The following is a 13,641-nucleotide window of genomic DNA, read 5'->3' on the forward strand; positions in this document are numbered from 1 at the left end:
CCGACGGCGGAGCTAAGGTTTTAGTAAATGGACACCTAAATCGATTTATGTGCTTTTTACTTGTTATTTTACGTTTATGTAAAGTAATTAGTACACCCGTTTATTGAGATCCCACCACAATGCACTTGAATCTATACTATTATTTGCGAAGTGAAATTTTGGAATCGAGCTCTCACGTTAAAAGTTATAGTGATTAATATCGTTTATACCTCAATGAATAAAATGTATAAATAAATTAAAAAATAAAAACGAAATTGTAATTGATTTGATTAGATAATTGATTAATATTAATAATAGTAAGAATTATCCAAAATCTGAAAATATAATTTAAAAGAAGATAATTTATGTATATATTGTATTGTTATCTGAAAAAGTCTTTTAGTAAGAAGTTAAAACATAAATTATATAACTAAATATTAATCAAATAAAATTCTTAATTATATAATTAAAAAATAATAATTATAAATTGTATTGTTTATCTGAAAAAAGTATTTTAGTAAAACGTTAAAAACATAATTATATAATTAAATATTAATCAAATAAAGTAAATTTTTAGAATCGAGCTCTCACGTTAAAAGTTGGAGTGGTTAATATCGTTTATACTATTAATGAATAAAATTTATAAATAAATTATTAAATAAAGACGAAATTTTAAGTGATCTGATCAGATAATTGATTAATATTAAGAATAGTAAGAATTATCTAAAATCTGAAAATATATATTAAAAAAGAGATAATTTATGTATATATTGTATTGTTATCTGAAAAAGTTTTTTAGTAAAAAGTTAAAAACATAAATTATATTACTAAATATTAATTAAATAAAATTCTTAATTATATAACTAAAAATATAATATTGAGTTATTTTAAAATTTATTTTAGTAATGAATATAGTGTATAAAGAACTTTTCAAAAATTTATGAAAATGTTTAAGTCCGCATCGCGGGCAAACCACCTAGTATATTTATAAGAAAAAATTATAATCGTAATCTGAAAAACTATATTTGCAAATTAAAAAAAATAGTGTATTTCGTTAGTATATGTGGTTTGCTTATGTAAATCAACTATTTATTTGTTTAATTATTTTAAACTAAGTGTTTTACCCGCACATGCGGGCATGATCGGTTTACTAATAATTAGTAATATATGTATTATGATTTAAACATCATGATAACTTATTCTTTATATTCTTAATCATTTTAGTTCTTTTTGATTTTTATTTCGATCTACGTCTTTTTAACACAAAGGAAAGTTATAAAACTATGAGACCATAATTACATATCAAATATTCCATACAATAAAGTAAAGTAAGAATGTGAACTTTTGGTCTCTCTTAATCTACTTTGTATTTTTGAACCATAAACATGAATTAACTTACCAATAAATATTAAAACACACAAAATCCAAATAAGAACAAAATAAATAAAAAGTAAACAAAAACTAAAGTTCGATGATAATTTTGAAGAATTTTTTTTTAATGAATTGAGATAATGATAATATTTCATTGGTTTACTTGATCAAAATATACATTGACTTATCTTAATATTTCATAAGTTTACTTTTAATAAAAGAAACAATAGATAATGATAGTTTTATTATTAAAGTTAATTTATGGTTAATTATATAATGATAAATCTAATTATTCATTAAAAATAATGAAACTAAACCATTAAAGACATGTTCATAACATGATTAAATAGGCAAATCTCTAATTTAATATCAAAGCATATTTTTCTTATAGATTAAACAGTAATAAAACTTATACGTGAAATAACTACCGAAGTAATTCAGAATACCTAATTCATAATTCCAAATTCCATGTAACAAAACCTATATGCTCCTAATATTTCAGACTCAAAGAAAGAAGAAAAACATAGAACTCCAACTATAAAAAACAAATATCAAAAGTACATAAATATAGATGTCAAAAACTATAATCGAGGCAACTTGGAATAAATGAGAAAATTGAAACTAAGAGTTTAAAACATTTTACATCATATGAAGATAAGAATTGGTCCTAACTTTTTTAAAATAGTTATAATTGTAATTCAAATTATAAATTTGAAATAGTTATGTTATTTAAATTAATAAATTAATGATTTAAGCTAAAAACTAATAAAAATCTTGTGAAAGTTAAAATAATTATAATCATAATTCTAATTAGAATTTTCGAAATATTTAAATTATTTAAATTAATTATAAATCGAAATTTATATTATTTAAATTAATAAATTGATGATTTAATCTAAAAACTAATAAGAATATAAAAAATAAGCTAAATCAGCTAAAATCATGGAGAATGTGACAAATCAGCAAAATCACTTAATAAATAATACTCCCTCTGTTCCCAAAGAAGAATTTTCTAGAGTATTCATGCATATTAAAGAAACAAGTAATTTTTAACAATTGAATTTATTATTTATTTTACTATACATTTTCCAATAAATATCAACCAATAGTATTCAATCAATTCAAATATTTTCAATTAATGTTTTTTAAAAGTATACAACTTTTTAACATTAACTACTAAAAATACCTTAAAATTTTAGAAAATTTATCATTTTAGAATAAAAAACAAATCTAAAAAATCTTACTTTCAGGAACAGGAACCGAGGGAGTAGTATAGATATCAAAGATATCCGAGTGTGGAAATAAAGACTTGAGTCATTAATGTTACTCCCTCTGTTTTTTTTTTTAAATGACGTTCTATAAGTTTCACACAAATTAAGGCACCTAATACAATATCTGTTCTACCCTCTCCATCAATTAATTATCATCTCTCGTTACACACATTTCCTTTAAAAAAAGAAAATATCATAAGGGTAAATAAAGTCTTATTTCACTATATCTTGCATTGTTTTCCGAGGACGTCAACTATAATGATACAAAACAAATATTCTAAAACGTCTTTTAAAAGAAAACGGATATAAAAGTATTTTTTTGGTAAAAATATACAAGTATTTATCTAAAGAAAACCACAAAAGAGATGTAAAGTCAGTTGAAAGGATATACAGAATATAGATTCAGGTAGGCTAGATTCAGGCAAAGAGGCAAGAGTGATCTACTTTGCATGAATACTAATAGATGATCAAGCCATCGGAATTAAGTATGAAACTTGCAGCGATAAAATACTACAGTCTTGGTAGTGCTACGTACAATTGAGACAATCGGACAGGATTGAGAAACGGCTAGTATCTCTCCCAAAGGCAATGATATAATAAGAGAATGTTAAGTTAATTTCAACAGCAAGATTTATTTGAGCATAATGACAATGAAATCCACTTACAGAAATTAAATTATTTCATAAGGGACATGCTAAACTTGGGAAATAATGAAGAAATACACTGTCATCACTTGGACGAGAAGGAGAATACGAAAAGATGCGATTCATAATGGAATTAGGGGTTAGAGGTTGATATAGAAGGAGCTTGTCGGAACCGTATTTTGCGAGCATCACCTTGTTTCCTTTCTTCGAAACTACCATAAGGCCGAGGAGCGAAGATTTATAATGAGTTTCTTCGAACCAAGTGGAGGTAATCTTGTTCAAGTCAAAGGAGAAGATCTTGTTCGTTTTCAACAATACCCCTCCTGTGTTGTGGTTAGTGACCCTCCAAACGTGTTGCATGCCATCTCCATTTGTCACGGAAATATTCAGAAGACCACGGTCATAGTCTAGGCTGCACATATGCATACTAATATATGATGATGATGATGATGACGATGATGCGTCAATAATTGGGTTTGGTACGACTTGAAACATCTCCATGTGAAGATCGAAAGCAATCAACTTCGTCTTTTCATGGGTGAACCAGTAAAGCCATCCGTTTGCAAAAGTTGCTTCTTGGTTGTGATCTATCCGATGATAAGGAGGAGAAGTCACATGTCTCCATTCCTTGACTCCAAAATCGAAAACCTCACATGATGAGATGTTCTTGTCTTTAATGTTATGTAACCAGACTAGTTTGTATGCTCCTGTGACATAGTCTCTTCCAAATCCCGGTTGAGAAAACTCCACCTTGTTGTCTGAATGCACTAGCTGAATCCTGGCGAGAGGGAGCGTCAAGGACCATCTAGTGGATGGGTTCATCACTTTAATTGGGTTTTTAAAGTTTGCACGTCCATAGAAGCAGAAAAGACCATCCAGACTCTTGGAAACTATCACATCCTCTTGCTCATCATTACTAATATGATAGTCTTCTTCTTCTTCCACTTCAACTAGACATGCCGAAGACCACTCCAACCTCATCTCTTTTAGAGCATAGCTTGCCTTATACCAGTCTATATCATCGTAGACACACAAAAATTTTGGTTCTAGGGTTTTCTGATGCAACATGTATCTCTCTCTGAACGAGTTAAGCGTTATCATACGTCTCCAGTGTTTAGACACGGCTTGGAAACTTATAAGGGATTTTACCGGAAGCCTCAGCATTATCTCTTCCAACGCATCATCGTTGATTATTATCTCGGTCACCTCTCTTCTTCCTCTTTTGCTTTCTCTTTCTGAGGAAAACGATGAAGCAATTTTATCCTTTTCATGGCCTCGCTGCTCCTCCATCGATTTGTCTTCTACTTTTATAAGAGCAAAGCAAATTATATAAAACGATTTGTCTTCTACTTTTGCTTTCTCTTTCTGATCAGGACAACGACCAAGTACTACTATATATTGCTTTCGTTTGTGTCTTCAAAACCCTAATGGATTCCAATTTTTAATAGATTTTCCTTTTTTATTTTTCTTTTGTAACAGATTATAATTATTCTAGTTTTGTCCTTTTTAGTATCATTATTTTGATGCTATTTGTAGGGATTGTCGGTTTTGTCAAACTGATTTATTAATTTATTGGGAATACATGATTGATAATCCAATAACAAATTTTAGAAATCATTATTATAATTTCGTGCGCTCAATATTTCAGAATGGACCATATTATTTTACTAATACTAAAATACTAGGTGTTTTGTCCGCAGCGTATAATCATCTTACGAATATTTATTATTTTATGTATTACTAATCCAAAAATCGGCATTATAAAACTCTAATTGGTGAACACGTCGAAGTCGAAGGAAAAAAAATTATGGTGAATTCTTTGTTCATCAAAATTTATACCAGTTATGTTGAAATTTTAGTCAAATTATTGAAAGTTAGATCCCACTTTTTTCTTCTAAATTCCTTATGGAGGAATAGATTTATAACAAAAAAATTTCCTATGCAATTTTGATAAGGAACAAATTGAACAAAAAATCATTTTATTTTTATTTTTTCAATTCCTCAAATGAAATTTTATTTTTCATTTTGTTCATTTTTCCATTCTTCTAGTGGTCACCAACTGAAACTATAGTGTTTCATGGATTAAACTTAAAATGGTTTAAAGTAAAAGCAAGAAAATTTGTTTTGAACTCAGTCACAACTTAAATTATTATTTATAATTTTAAATAGTTAAATCAAACATCAAATTATTTATATATGTCAAAAAAACGTTCATCAAACGATGTCTTATTATTGTGTTAAATTTTTTTAAACACTCATATATTAGAAATAGTTTAGAAAATATCTTTATATAAATATTTTTGTTTGAATAATCTATACTATTATTTATGAAGTGATTTGGCTTATTTGTCATCTTCTCCATGATTTTAGTTAATTTTCTTACTTGTCATATTTTTCATGATCTATACTATTATTTATGAAGTGATTTGGCTCATTTGCATCTTCTTCATGATTTTAGTTAATTTGCTTACTTGTCATATTTTCCATGATTTTAGTATAAATCATTAGTTTAATTAATTAATATATATATTTTTGATATCTATATATTTATCATGATATTTAAAATCAAACATGAACCTATTGTACCGATATATATATATATACTAATATGTTTTAAAAAATATATTTTAATCATTATTTTTCTCTTATTTTATAATTTTAATGACTAATATTATAGCTAATTTCTCTGATGTTTACTGAAAATATTGATCAAATACAGATTATTATAAAATTTATATATAAGTATACTAATATATCTGAATTAATCGTTTTCTTTTGTTTATTTGGTTTGATCTCTTAATATACTAATCAATATTCATATACTGTTGTTTTCTAAAAATAACATCTTCAGTACTTTCAAATCTAGACTATTTTCTCTATTTCGATTTGGTTTGATTTTGAATGGTTTGGTTTTACCAGATTGAATATTCCTAAACTATTTCTATTTGTTATTGTTTTATATTTGTGGTTTTTTTTCTAATCCTTTTAGTACCACGTGATTTATTTTCAGTCCCAATACAATATCTGTTAATTTTACATGCAAAATTTCCTAATTTAGTTATTACTCTAAAAAGGATTTTGATCCAAAATCTACATCATATAAATAAAAATATGAAACAAAATAAAACAATTTAATACATTGATTACCAATATAAATATTGAAATTTTATAATTTATAATAATTTAAAATTTGTATCTAATTTAATTATTATTAATTTATAAAAATAAATTTTAGAATTAAAAATTGTTAGATGTAATAATCCGCATAAGGTGCGGGACATCAACTAGTATTTAATTATAAACTGTTTTATATCTTAGTTTTTTAACTTTATAATAAACTATATTGTTTTCAGATAGCAACACAATATATATAAGAATTCTCTTAATTTTTAAATATATTTTCACAATTTTATTATATTAGTTTATAATTAATTATTTAATATAGCATATAATTATAATTAATTTTCACAAAACCCGAAATAAATTTTATATATAGTCTTAATAAGATTAAATTTATATGTTATATTAAATGAAAAGGAAAATCAAAATAATTATATATCTAATTACATATTTCATATTTATATTATTTAAATTAATAAATTATAGACTCAACTAAAAACTATTAGAAAATTAATGACTCAGTTTAAACCTAATTAAAACAAGACAAATAAGAAAAATTATCTAAAATTATGGAAATCATAACAAATAAGCTAAATCACTGCGTACAAATCCTGCGTGTCCTGTCAGAAGCAAGTCAAAGGTAGCGATTTTCCTCGGAGTTATTACAAGTGTACAAATCCTGCGTGTCCTGTCAAGAAGAAAGTGGAGAGGTCTGTCGATGGACAAGTAACGGAAATCATTTACAAGGGTCAGCACAATCACGAGCCTCCACAAAAACAATAAGCGTGGTGGCGGGAACAATAACGGGAGTTCTGATATTGCAAATCAGTTTAAGACCAGTAATAACAGTCTCAACAAGAGTAAGAGATACCAGGAAACAAGTCAGGTCACAACAACAGAACAGAAGTCTGAAGCAAGTGATTCCAAGGACATTCATATTTAGTTAATATGGAAAGTAAGGCTGCAGTGACTGCTTTTGGCTCATGATATGATGTTTTATGAGTGAGAAGCGAATAGATTAAGCTACATCAGATGTATCCATTTCTTGGTATGCTGATTCCAGCCTTTTCTCTTGTCACCATAGTGTGAGTATTGATGGCAGATGGAGAGGATACTAGGAAAGCAACAGATTGAGCTACATCAGATGTATCCATTTCTTGATAAGGGTGAGTCAAATCAGGATCATAACTGTAGGTGAAGATATCAATTTTTTTCTTGTTTGAGAAGTCAAAGCATTGTCACTACGAGAAACAAGGTCATTGATTGTTTCTTGACCAGAACATTCAGGTAACACTGCACCAGACATATTACTATGTTCAAAAGCAATTGAAGACCCTTGAGAGTGCTTCAGTAAAGAGAGAAAGATCAGAGGAAGCTACTGAAAGAAATTAGTGTGGTTGTTGTTCAAAAGACAAGTGTCTCCTTTGTAAATGATAAATACAGCGTTGCCAAAGTAGAAAAAGATTGTGAGGATGGGGTAGATGACTTTTCAGGAGATAAAAAAACATTTATCAAGTACAAAAATTCTGTTTATATCAACTATCAAGTTCGAGCAATCATGAAGTATCAAAATTACAATGAACCGAGCAATTAAATCAAGTTTTGTCTATAATCCCCATACCAACATCTATCGCAAATGAGAAAAAGTTTCAATTGCAGGTGAAATCAGCTTTATACTTTTTCAACTAGGTAGTCATAAACTTCCATCTTTCCTCTCCTTGCTGCAATTTCAGAGGGCGTGTATCCATCCTGGAAACATGAACAATCCTTTGTGTAAAGGCAGGTTTAAGTTTCAAAAAAGCAGAAAAATATCTATGTACGAACCTTGTCAGTGATCTCTAGTGTTTCCCCATATGTCTTTAAGATCTTAGTGATCTCCAAGCACCCATTGCTAGCAGCAAAGTGAAGAGCAGTCCAGCCTTCTTCATCCTTGTTGTTGATCATAGATACATCAGCACTTACTAGCATCTTCACAACCTGCAACCAGCTTAATGAGTAAGCAACTTCACCATGTGAATGAGCTAGTAGACATTCAACTTCACCACTATAACATACAATTACACATTCTAAGTCCCCTAACTTCAATACCTCAAGACTAAAGTGACAAATTCCGCCTAACTTCTCCTTACAGTACACACAAAATGTTCAAAGTTTTCTAATCAGTTAAAACCAGATTAGGCAGCTAACTTCATTAGCTGAAGATTCCACACACACAAAAAAAACGTTTATATGCCAAGATTTCTCATAATTACCTTTGGTTCCTTGGACTTCACAGCGTGCATAAGTGGGGTTTGGCCCTTTTTATCTAGTACATCGATAATAGCTCCTTTTTGTATGAGATAGTCACAAATCTCCACTTTTCCTTTGCTAGTTGCTATGTGAAGAGCTATCATTGAGTCACTATCAGTGCCATTGATATTGGCACCTGACACAGAACAGAAAAATAACTATTCGTTCAGTAAATAGTCTTTTCAATCTCGTCATTCAGTGAAGAAAGAAAACAAATAGGTTCAATACCTGTGCTGATAAGCGTTGAGAGAAGCTCTAGATTACCAACCCTACACGCTATGTGAAGACTCTCTATTACCTGCTTCCATGATAGCTCTGTCTTGGGTAAACCAGTGTATGCTTTGTTTCGTGTAATCTTGACCTTGTGGTCATTCGCGGATACCAAAATCTTGAACCTATCCAACACACAGTGTCTAGGCCTGCAAAGCCTTACAGCTACCTTGATTGCACAGAGATCTATGAGTCCTCTTAGGCTCCATAAGGTAGCGTCGTCTTTCTCTTCCCAAGCCTAAAACGGAGAGAGGATTTGACATAAAGAACATAAAGAAAGAAAAAGAAAATAGAGAAGAAGAAAGAGAGAGAGATACCTTCGCTTCTAGCTCTTCAAACTTCCAATCAAAACTTGAATCTCTTTCTTGGACCAGAAGGAAGCCAAGTCGCTAGTAAGTCTTTTTAATTTTCATTTGCAGAGACGGGTTTAGGGTCTATTTATGCGTCTACACGCGCCGGTTTATTCCGGTTAAATTCAAGATTAAATAGAAAACCATTGCCTAGACCCCACCCAAAGATATTATTTCTCTTCACATCACCCCCCAATCTTTTTAATCTTACACAGACCCCCTCTCTAATCCAAAATCGCAATCCAAATTAAAGGGTCTAAATCTCATTTTGAGAATAGTGATTGCCCAATTAAAAACTTGATTCGACCCGACCCGACCCAACACAAATTGATTTGGGGGATTTTTTTTTCAATTAGGGTTCATGTGATGAGGAGGTTTTCATTTACAGGTCAGTAGTTTTCCAAGCTTGTTGTTGATTAGATGATAATGATGGAAATTGATCTACTTAGTAAGTGCATGTCGCGTTGTAGCTACTTAATATGGAAGTGTTGTTCTTCTTCGAGTTTATCTGCAACTATTTATAACTGATGATTGTGTGTTGCAAAAGCGCAACGGGCGTTCAAAAGCATGTAGAGCAAAACAGATGGTATGCGATATCTTTATTGAAAAAATCGCGAGAGATTGCAAAAGCAAAGAAGGGAAGAACATGTGCAAGTTTAAAGTGTGTATGGATAAAATAGACTTTGGAAAAGTATGTTTAAGCGTAATTTTCTCTTGGTTTGGACTCTAATTTGATTTTCTCTTCATTTGGATTCTGATTTAATTCTCGATCAAATGTTACTGATACAACATTCTTTTTTTTGGTCAAAACTGATACAACATTCATAAATTACTGTATTTCATAACAATATGGACAAGTACGTGGGAGGTTAATGTGTAGGAGTGTATAGTTAGTTCATGAGTAACATTTACTGCACATGCCACTAACTAGGGTGGATATAAATATTTGAAACAATTACATATAAGGTCACTTTTACACTAAATATTTATGGGCTTAACCTACTACGGTGTAGAACTGCTGCATCGATAAAGATGTATCTACTAGACACGCAAAGACCACTAGACCAGCGCTAAGCTTTTTCCGGTTATTTTTTCGTGGCGTAAGAAATACAAAGACTTTTTGACCAAAAATGAAATACAAAGACTTCAGTAAGAAGTTAGCAAAGGCAATCTTGTTAAATACTCCTTCACCAATTACGGTTATGTCTTATTTCAATCGATTTAATTATTTGCTTATATCCTTGAGAACGATTAAATTTTGTAACTTACGTCTTGATTTATATTGGGCAGCTGCCTATCTAACTAAAACCTCCATGCATACTTTTCGCCTCAATAATTACCAGCAGGAATAGACAGAGAATTTACAACGGAAGCTTTTACGTATATTCAGCTGTCTCTGATTAGATATTTATGTTAAGAGTTTGGATACACCGTTCGTCGCCATAGGAGGTTTTTTTTATAGAAAAAGTTTCGATATTGTTTATTTTTCAGTTCATATATAGGATTAGGTAACACTTAACAATGGTTAATTATAGCTTTTACCATGTTGTATTATATATTTAGCTTGTGTAAAAGCTGTATGATGCTTTCCAAATCGCTTATAATTAACTTTCATCTTCGTTGTTTCCTATTTGCAAGGTTCATTTCTTTTCTTTCTCCAACCCCGAAAGAGAAAGATAGAAATGGGTTTGCCTTCTCTAAAGCCATGCCTTCTTTTGATCTTCCTTTTTCTTCTCAATGTCTCCACCATTAACTCGAAGCGATCAAAAGTAGAACCTGTGCTTTTTGGCGGGAATTTTCAGGCTTTGTATGTTATAGGAGATTCATTGGTTGATTCAGGGAACAATAACAATCTTAACACGTCTGTCAAAGCGAATTTTGCTCCTTATGGTTCTGACTTTGAAGGAGGCAAACCCACCGGCCGTTTTAGCAATGGCAAAACAATTGCTGATTACATTGGTAAGAACGAAACAAAATTTGTATTTCTCTCCTTTTTGTTTACGGATGTTATATAGGTCGTGTAATTAATTACTCAAAGGACTTATATAACATTAACCAGTGACTGTTTTCTTTTCTGATAATTCGGTCATAAATTATTTCCGATTGGTAATTTTATGGAAATTGTGTAACTCTTAATAACTTAATAAAGTTAAGACAGATACATTGTTGTAGGTGGGGATTTTGGAAAATGAATATGAGTTCCTACAGTTCTATAAACTATACAAAATAACTAAAAATATTGGGATTTAAACCTTGTCTAATGGTCTTGGATGTTTTTTCAGCTATTTATTATGGGCTTCCTTTGGCTCCTGCTTATATGGGATTATCAGAAGAACAAAAGAACAATATCTCAACTGGTATTAATTATGCTTCTGCTAGCTGTGGGATTTTTCCTGATACAGGAACGCGACTGGTAAGTTTCAATATTCTACAAAATGATCTTTAGTTGCAATACTGGTAAACTTATGAGTTTTATATGATTCTTTCTATGAAAAAGGGCAAATGTCTTTCGTTGAGTGACCAAGTTGATCTATTCGAAAAGACCATCGACAATAATCTGAAGAAAAAGTTTAAGACGCAGTCAGAGCTCACTAAACACTTGGCTGGATCGTTGTTCATGACCGCGATTGGAGTTAACGATTACGCTTTCTACTTTAAAGAGACAACCGATCCAAATGAATTCGCAGAAAAACTTCTTCATGATTTCTTGATGCAAATTAAGGTAAAATAAAATGATGTTTGAATTTTCGCCAATTTTTCATTGGCCTCTACGTTAACTAATGGTAATATTGTTTGATTGAGATAGACCGAACCAAACATATTAGCTTAACAGTGAACCGGATGAGACTTAAACTTACAAACTTTTGAAAAACTGAAACCAAAAATATTTTAAATGCTAATAGATAATATGTTTTTTTAAAATATTGTTTCAAGAAGATATATTCTTTTGCATTTTCTATCCATTTTTAATAAATAATAATGATAGACTGTGAGTTATAAAATAATTATATTTATTAAATTTTTGTTAATTTAAAAATAGAGAAAATAGATAATCACAGAATATAATTAATAAAGTTATAATTAAATTTTAGTATGTGTGAAAACTTTAAAATGTAGATTTTTGATATAGGAGTTTTTTATAGGAGTATAGTTTATAAAATAAAAATATATAAATCGAATTAATAATCTTATATATATATATATATATATATTAGTCTGAGTTTAGGCTCAAATACTTTTTTCAGGGTTAATCGAGATGCATTATACAAAATATTCTGATTTTGTTTTGCAGAGATTGCATGAGTTAGGAGCAAGGAAGTTCTTCATAAACAATCTTAAACCATTAGGATGTTACCCAAATTACATAGTAGCTAACACCGTACCACGTGGAAGCTGCAGCAAGTATTTAAACCAAGGGGTTGCCAAATACAACGCCAAGCTAAGGAAAAGCCTGACTCATTTGAAAAAAAAATTCTCCGAAGCTTCTTTCTTATACTCAGATTACTTCAACTTCATGTTGGGACTTCGCGGACCTTTGACCAATCAAGTTAGTTCGAATCTGATAAACTCGATAAGCCCATGTTGCCCTAGCGTTTATGATGGAGATAAACGCACGAGTTGCCCGCCAGGATCAAGCTCGTGTAAGGTGCCAGATACACATATTTTCTTTGATCCATTTCATCCGACTGAATTGGCGAATTTCATGTACTCAATTGGATGTTTCCAGCAGAGAAAAGTTTGCGAAGTTGTGTGAGTAAATAAATTAACTTTACTCAGCGACAATCTTAAAAAATCACAACTTTACTTGTTGCTGCCGTTGTTTATTTTCCTCTCATGATCAATATGTGTTTCGAAACATTTGTGTACCTAACCTCAACGTTTTCGCATATTCGATTCAGTGTAATTACTTTATCACTGATTTCTCAATGGTGATTGTGTCAATCTATACTAATAAAAGAGACCTTTTGAGGCAACATAGAGCTTCCACATCAGCAAAAAAACTTCTCCCGAAAGATGACACGTGGCATAAAATATAGTTTTACATTTTAATATTACTAATTTTCGAAAATTATAAATAATATGTAAACATACAGCATAAAAAATGGAAAAACTACATTAAAGATATGTAAGATTACCATTTTTCACTTAAAAAAAAAAGACGGCTTATCTTCATAATGTAACATTACCGTTTTATAAAAAAAACAAAAAACATTCTATATAATTTTGAAAATAATAAATATATGTAAAAATACAACATAAAAAATGGAAATACTACATTAAACATATGTAAGATTATCATTTTACATTTTTATTTTAAAAAAATAAAATGTAAACATACAACATAAA

General features: G+C 29.9%; 3 protein-coding genes across 3 annotated transcripts; 1 reads left to right on the forward strand and 2 right to left on the reverse strand.

Moving 5' to 3' along the window:
* Window positions 1-2,831: 2,831 nt before the first annotated feature.
* On the reverse strand, window positions 2,832-5,457 carry LOC125580168 (putative F-box protein At2g02030). Its single transcript, XM_048744286.1, has one exon. It carries the CDS (start codon window positions 4,553-4,555, stop codon window positions 3,302-3,304), a length of 1,254 nt encoding a protein of 417 aa, XP_048600243.1. The 5' UTR covers window positions 4,556-5,457; the 3' UTR covers window positions 2,832-3,301.
* Window positions 5,458-7,413: 1,956 nt separating this feature from the next.
* On the reverse strand, window positions 7,414-10,609 carry LOC106414130 (protein phosphatase 1 regulatory subunit 12A-like). Its single transcript, XM_048753354.1, has 7 exons — window positions 10,604-10,609; window positions 8,903-9,182; window positions 8,638-8,810; window positions 8,573-8,580; window positions 8,210-8,429; window positions 8,063-8,134; window positions 7,414-7,599 (listed from the first exon to the last, which is right to left on the reverse strand). Exons 1-7 carry the CDS (start codon window positions 10,607-10,609, stop codon window positions 7,414-7,416), a joined length of 945 nt encoding a protein of 314 aa, XP_048609311.1.
* Window positions 10,610-10,878: 269 nt separating this feature from the next.
* LOC106424484 (GDSL esterase/lipase At2g03980) lies at window positions 10,879-13,272 on the forward strand. Its single transcript, XM_013865251.3, has 4 exons — window positions 10,879-11,253; window positions 11,577-11,707; window positions 11,792-12,016; window positions 12,587-13,272. The coding sequence occupies exons 1-4, from the start codon at window positions 10,977-10,979 to the stop codon at window positions 13,046-13,048; spliced, it is 1,095 nt and encodes a 364-aa protein (XP_013720705.1). The 5' UTR covers window positions 10,879-10,976; the 3' UTR covers window positions 13,049-13,272.
* The last annotated feature ends 369 nt before the right edge of the window (window positions 13,273-13,641 follow it).

This window comes from Brassica napus, chromosome A2 (assembly GCF_020379485.1).
Source record: "Brassica napus cultivar Da-Ae chromosome A2, Da-Ae, whole genome shotgun sequence".
In the NCBI taxonomy this organism is placed as follows: domain Eukaryota; kingdom Viridiplantae; phylum Streptophyta; class Magnoliopsida; order Brassicales; family Brassicaceae; genus Brassica; species Brassica napus.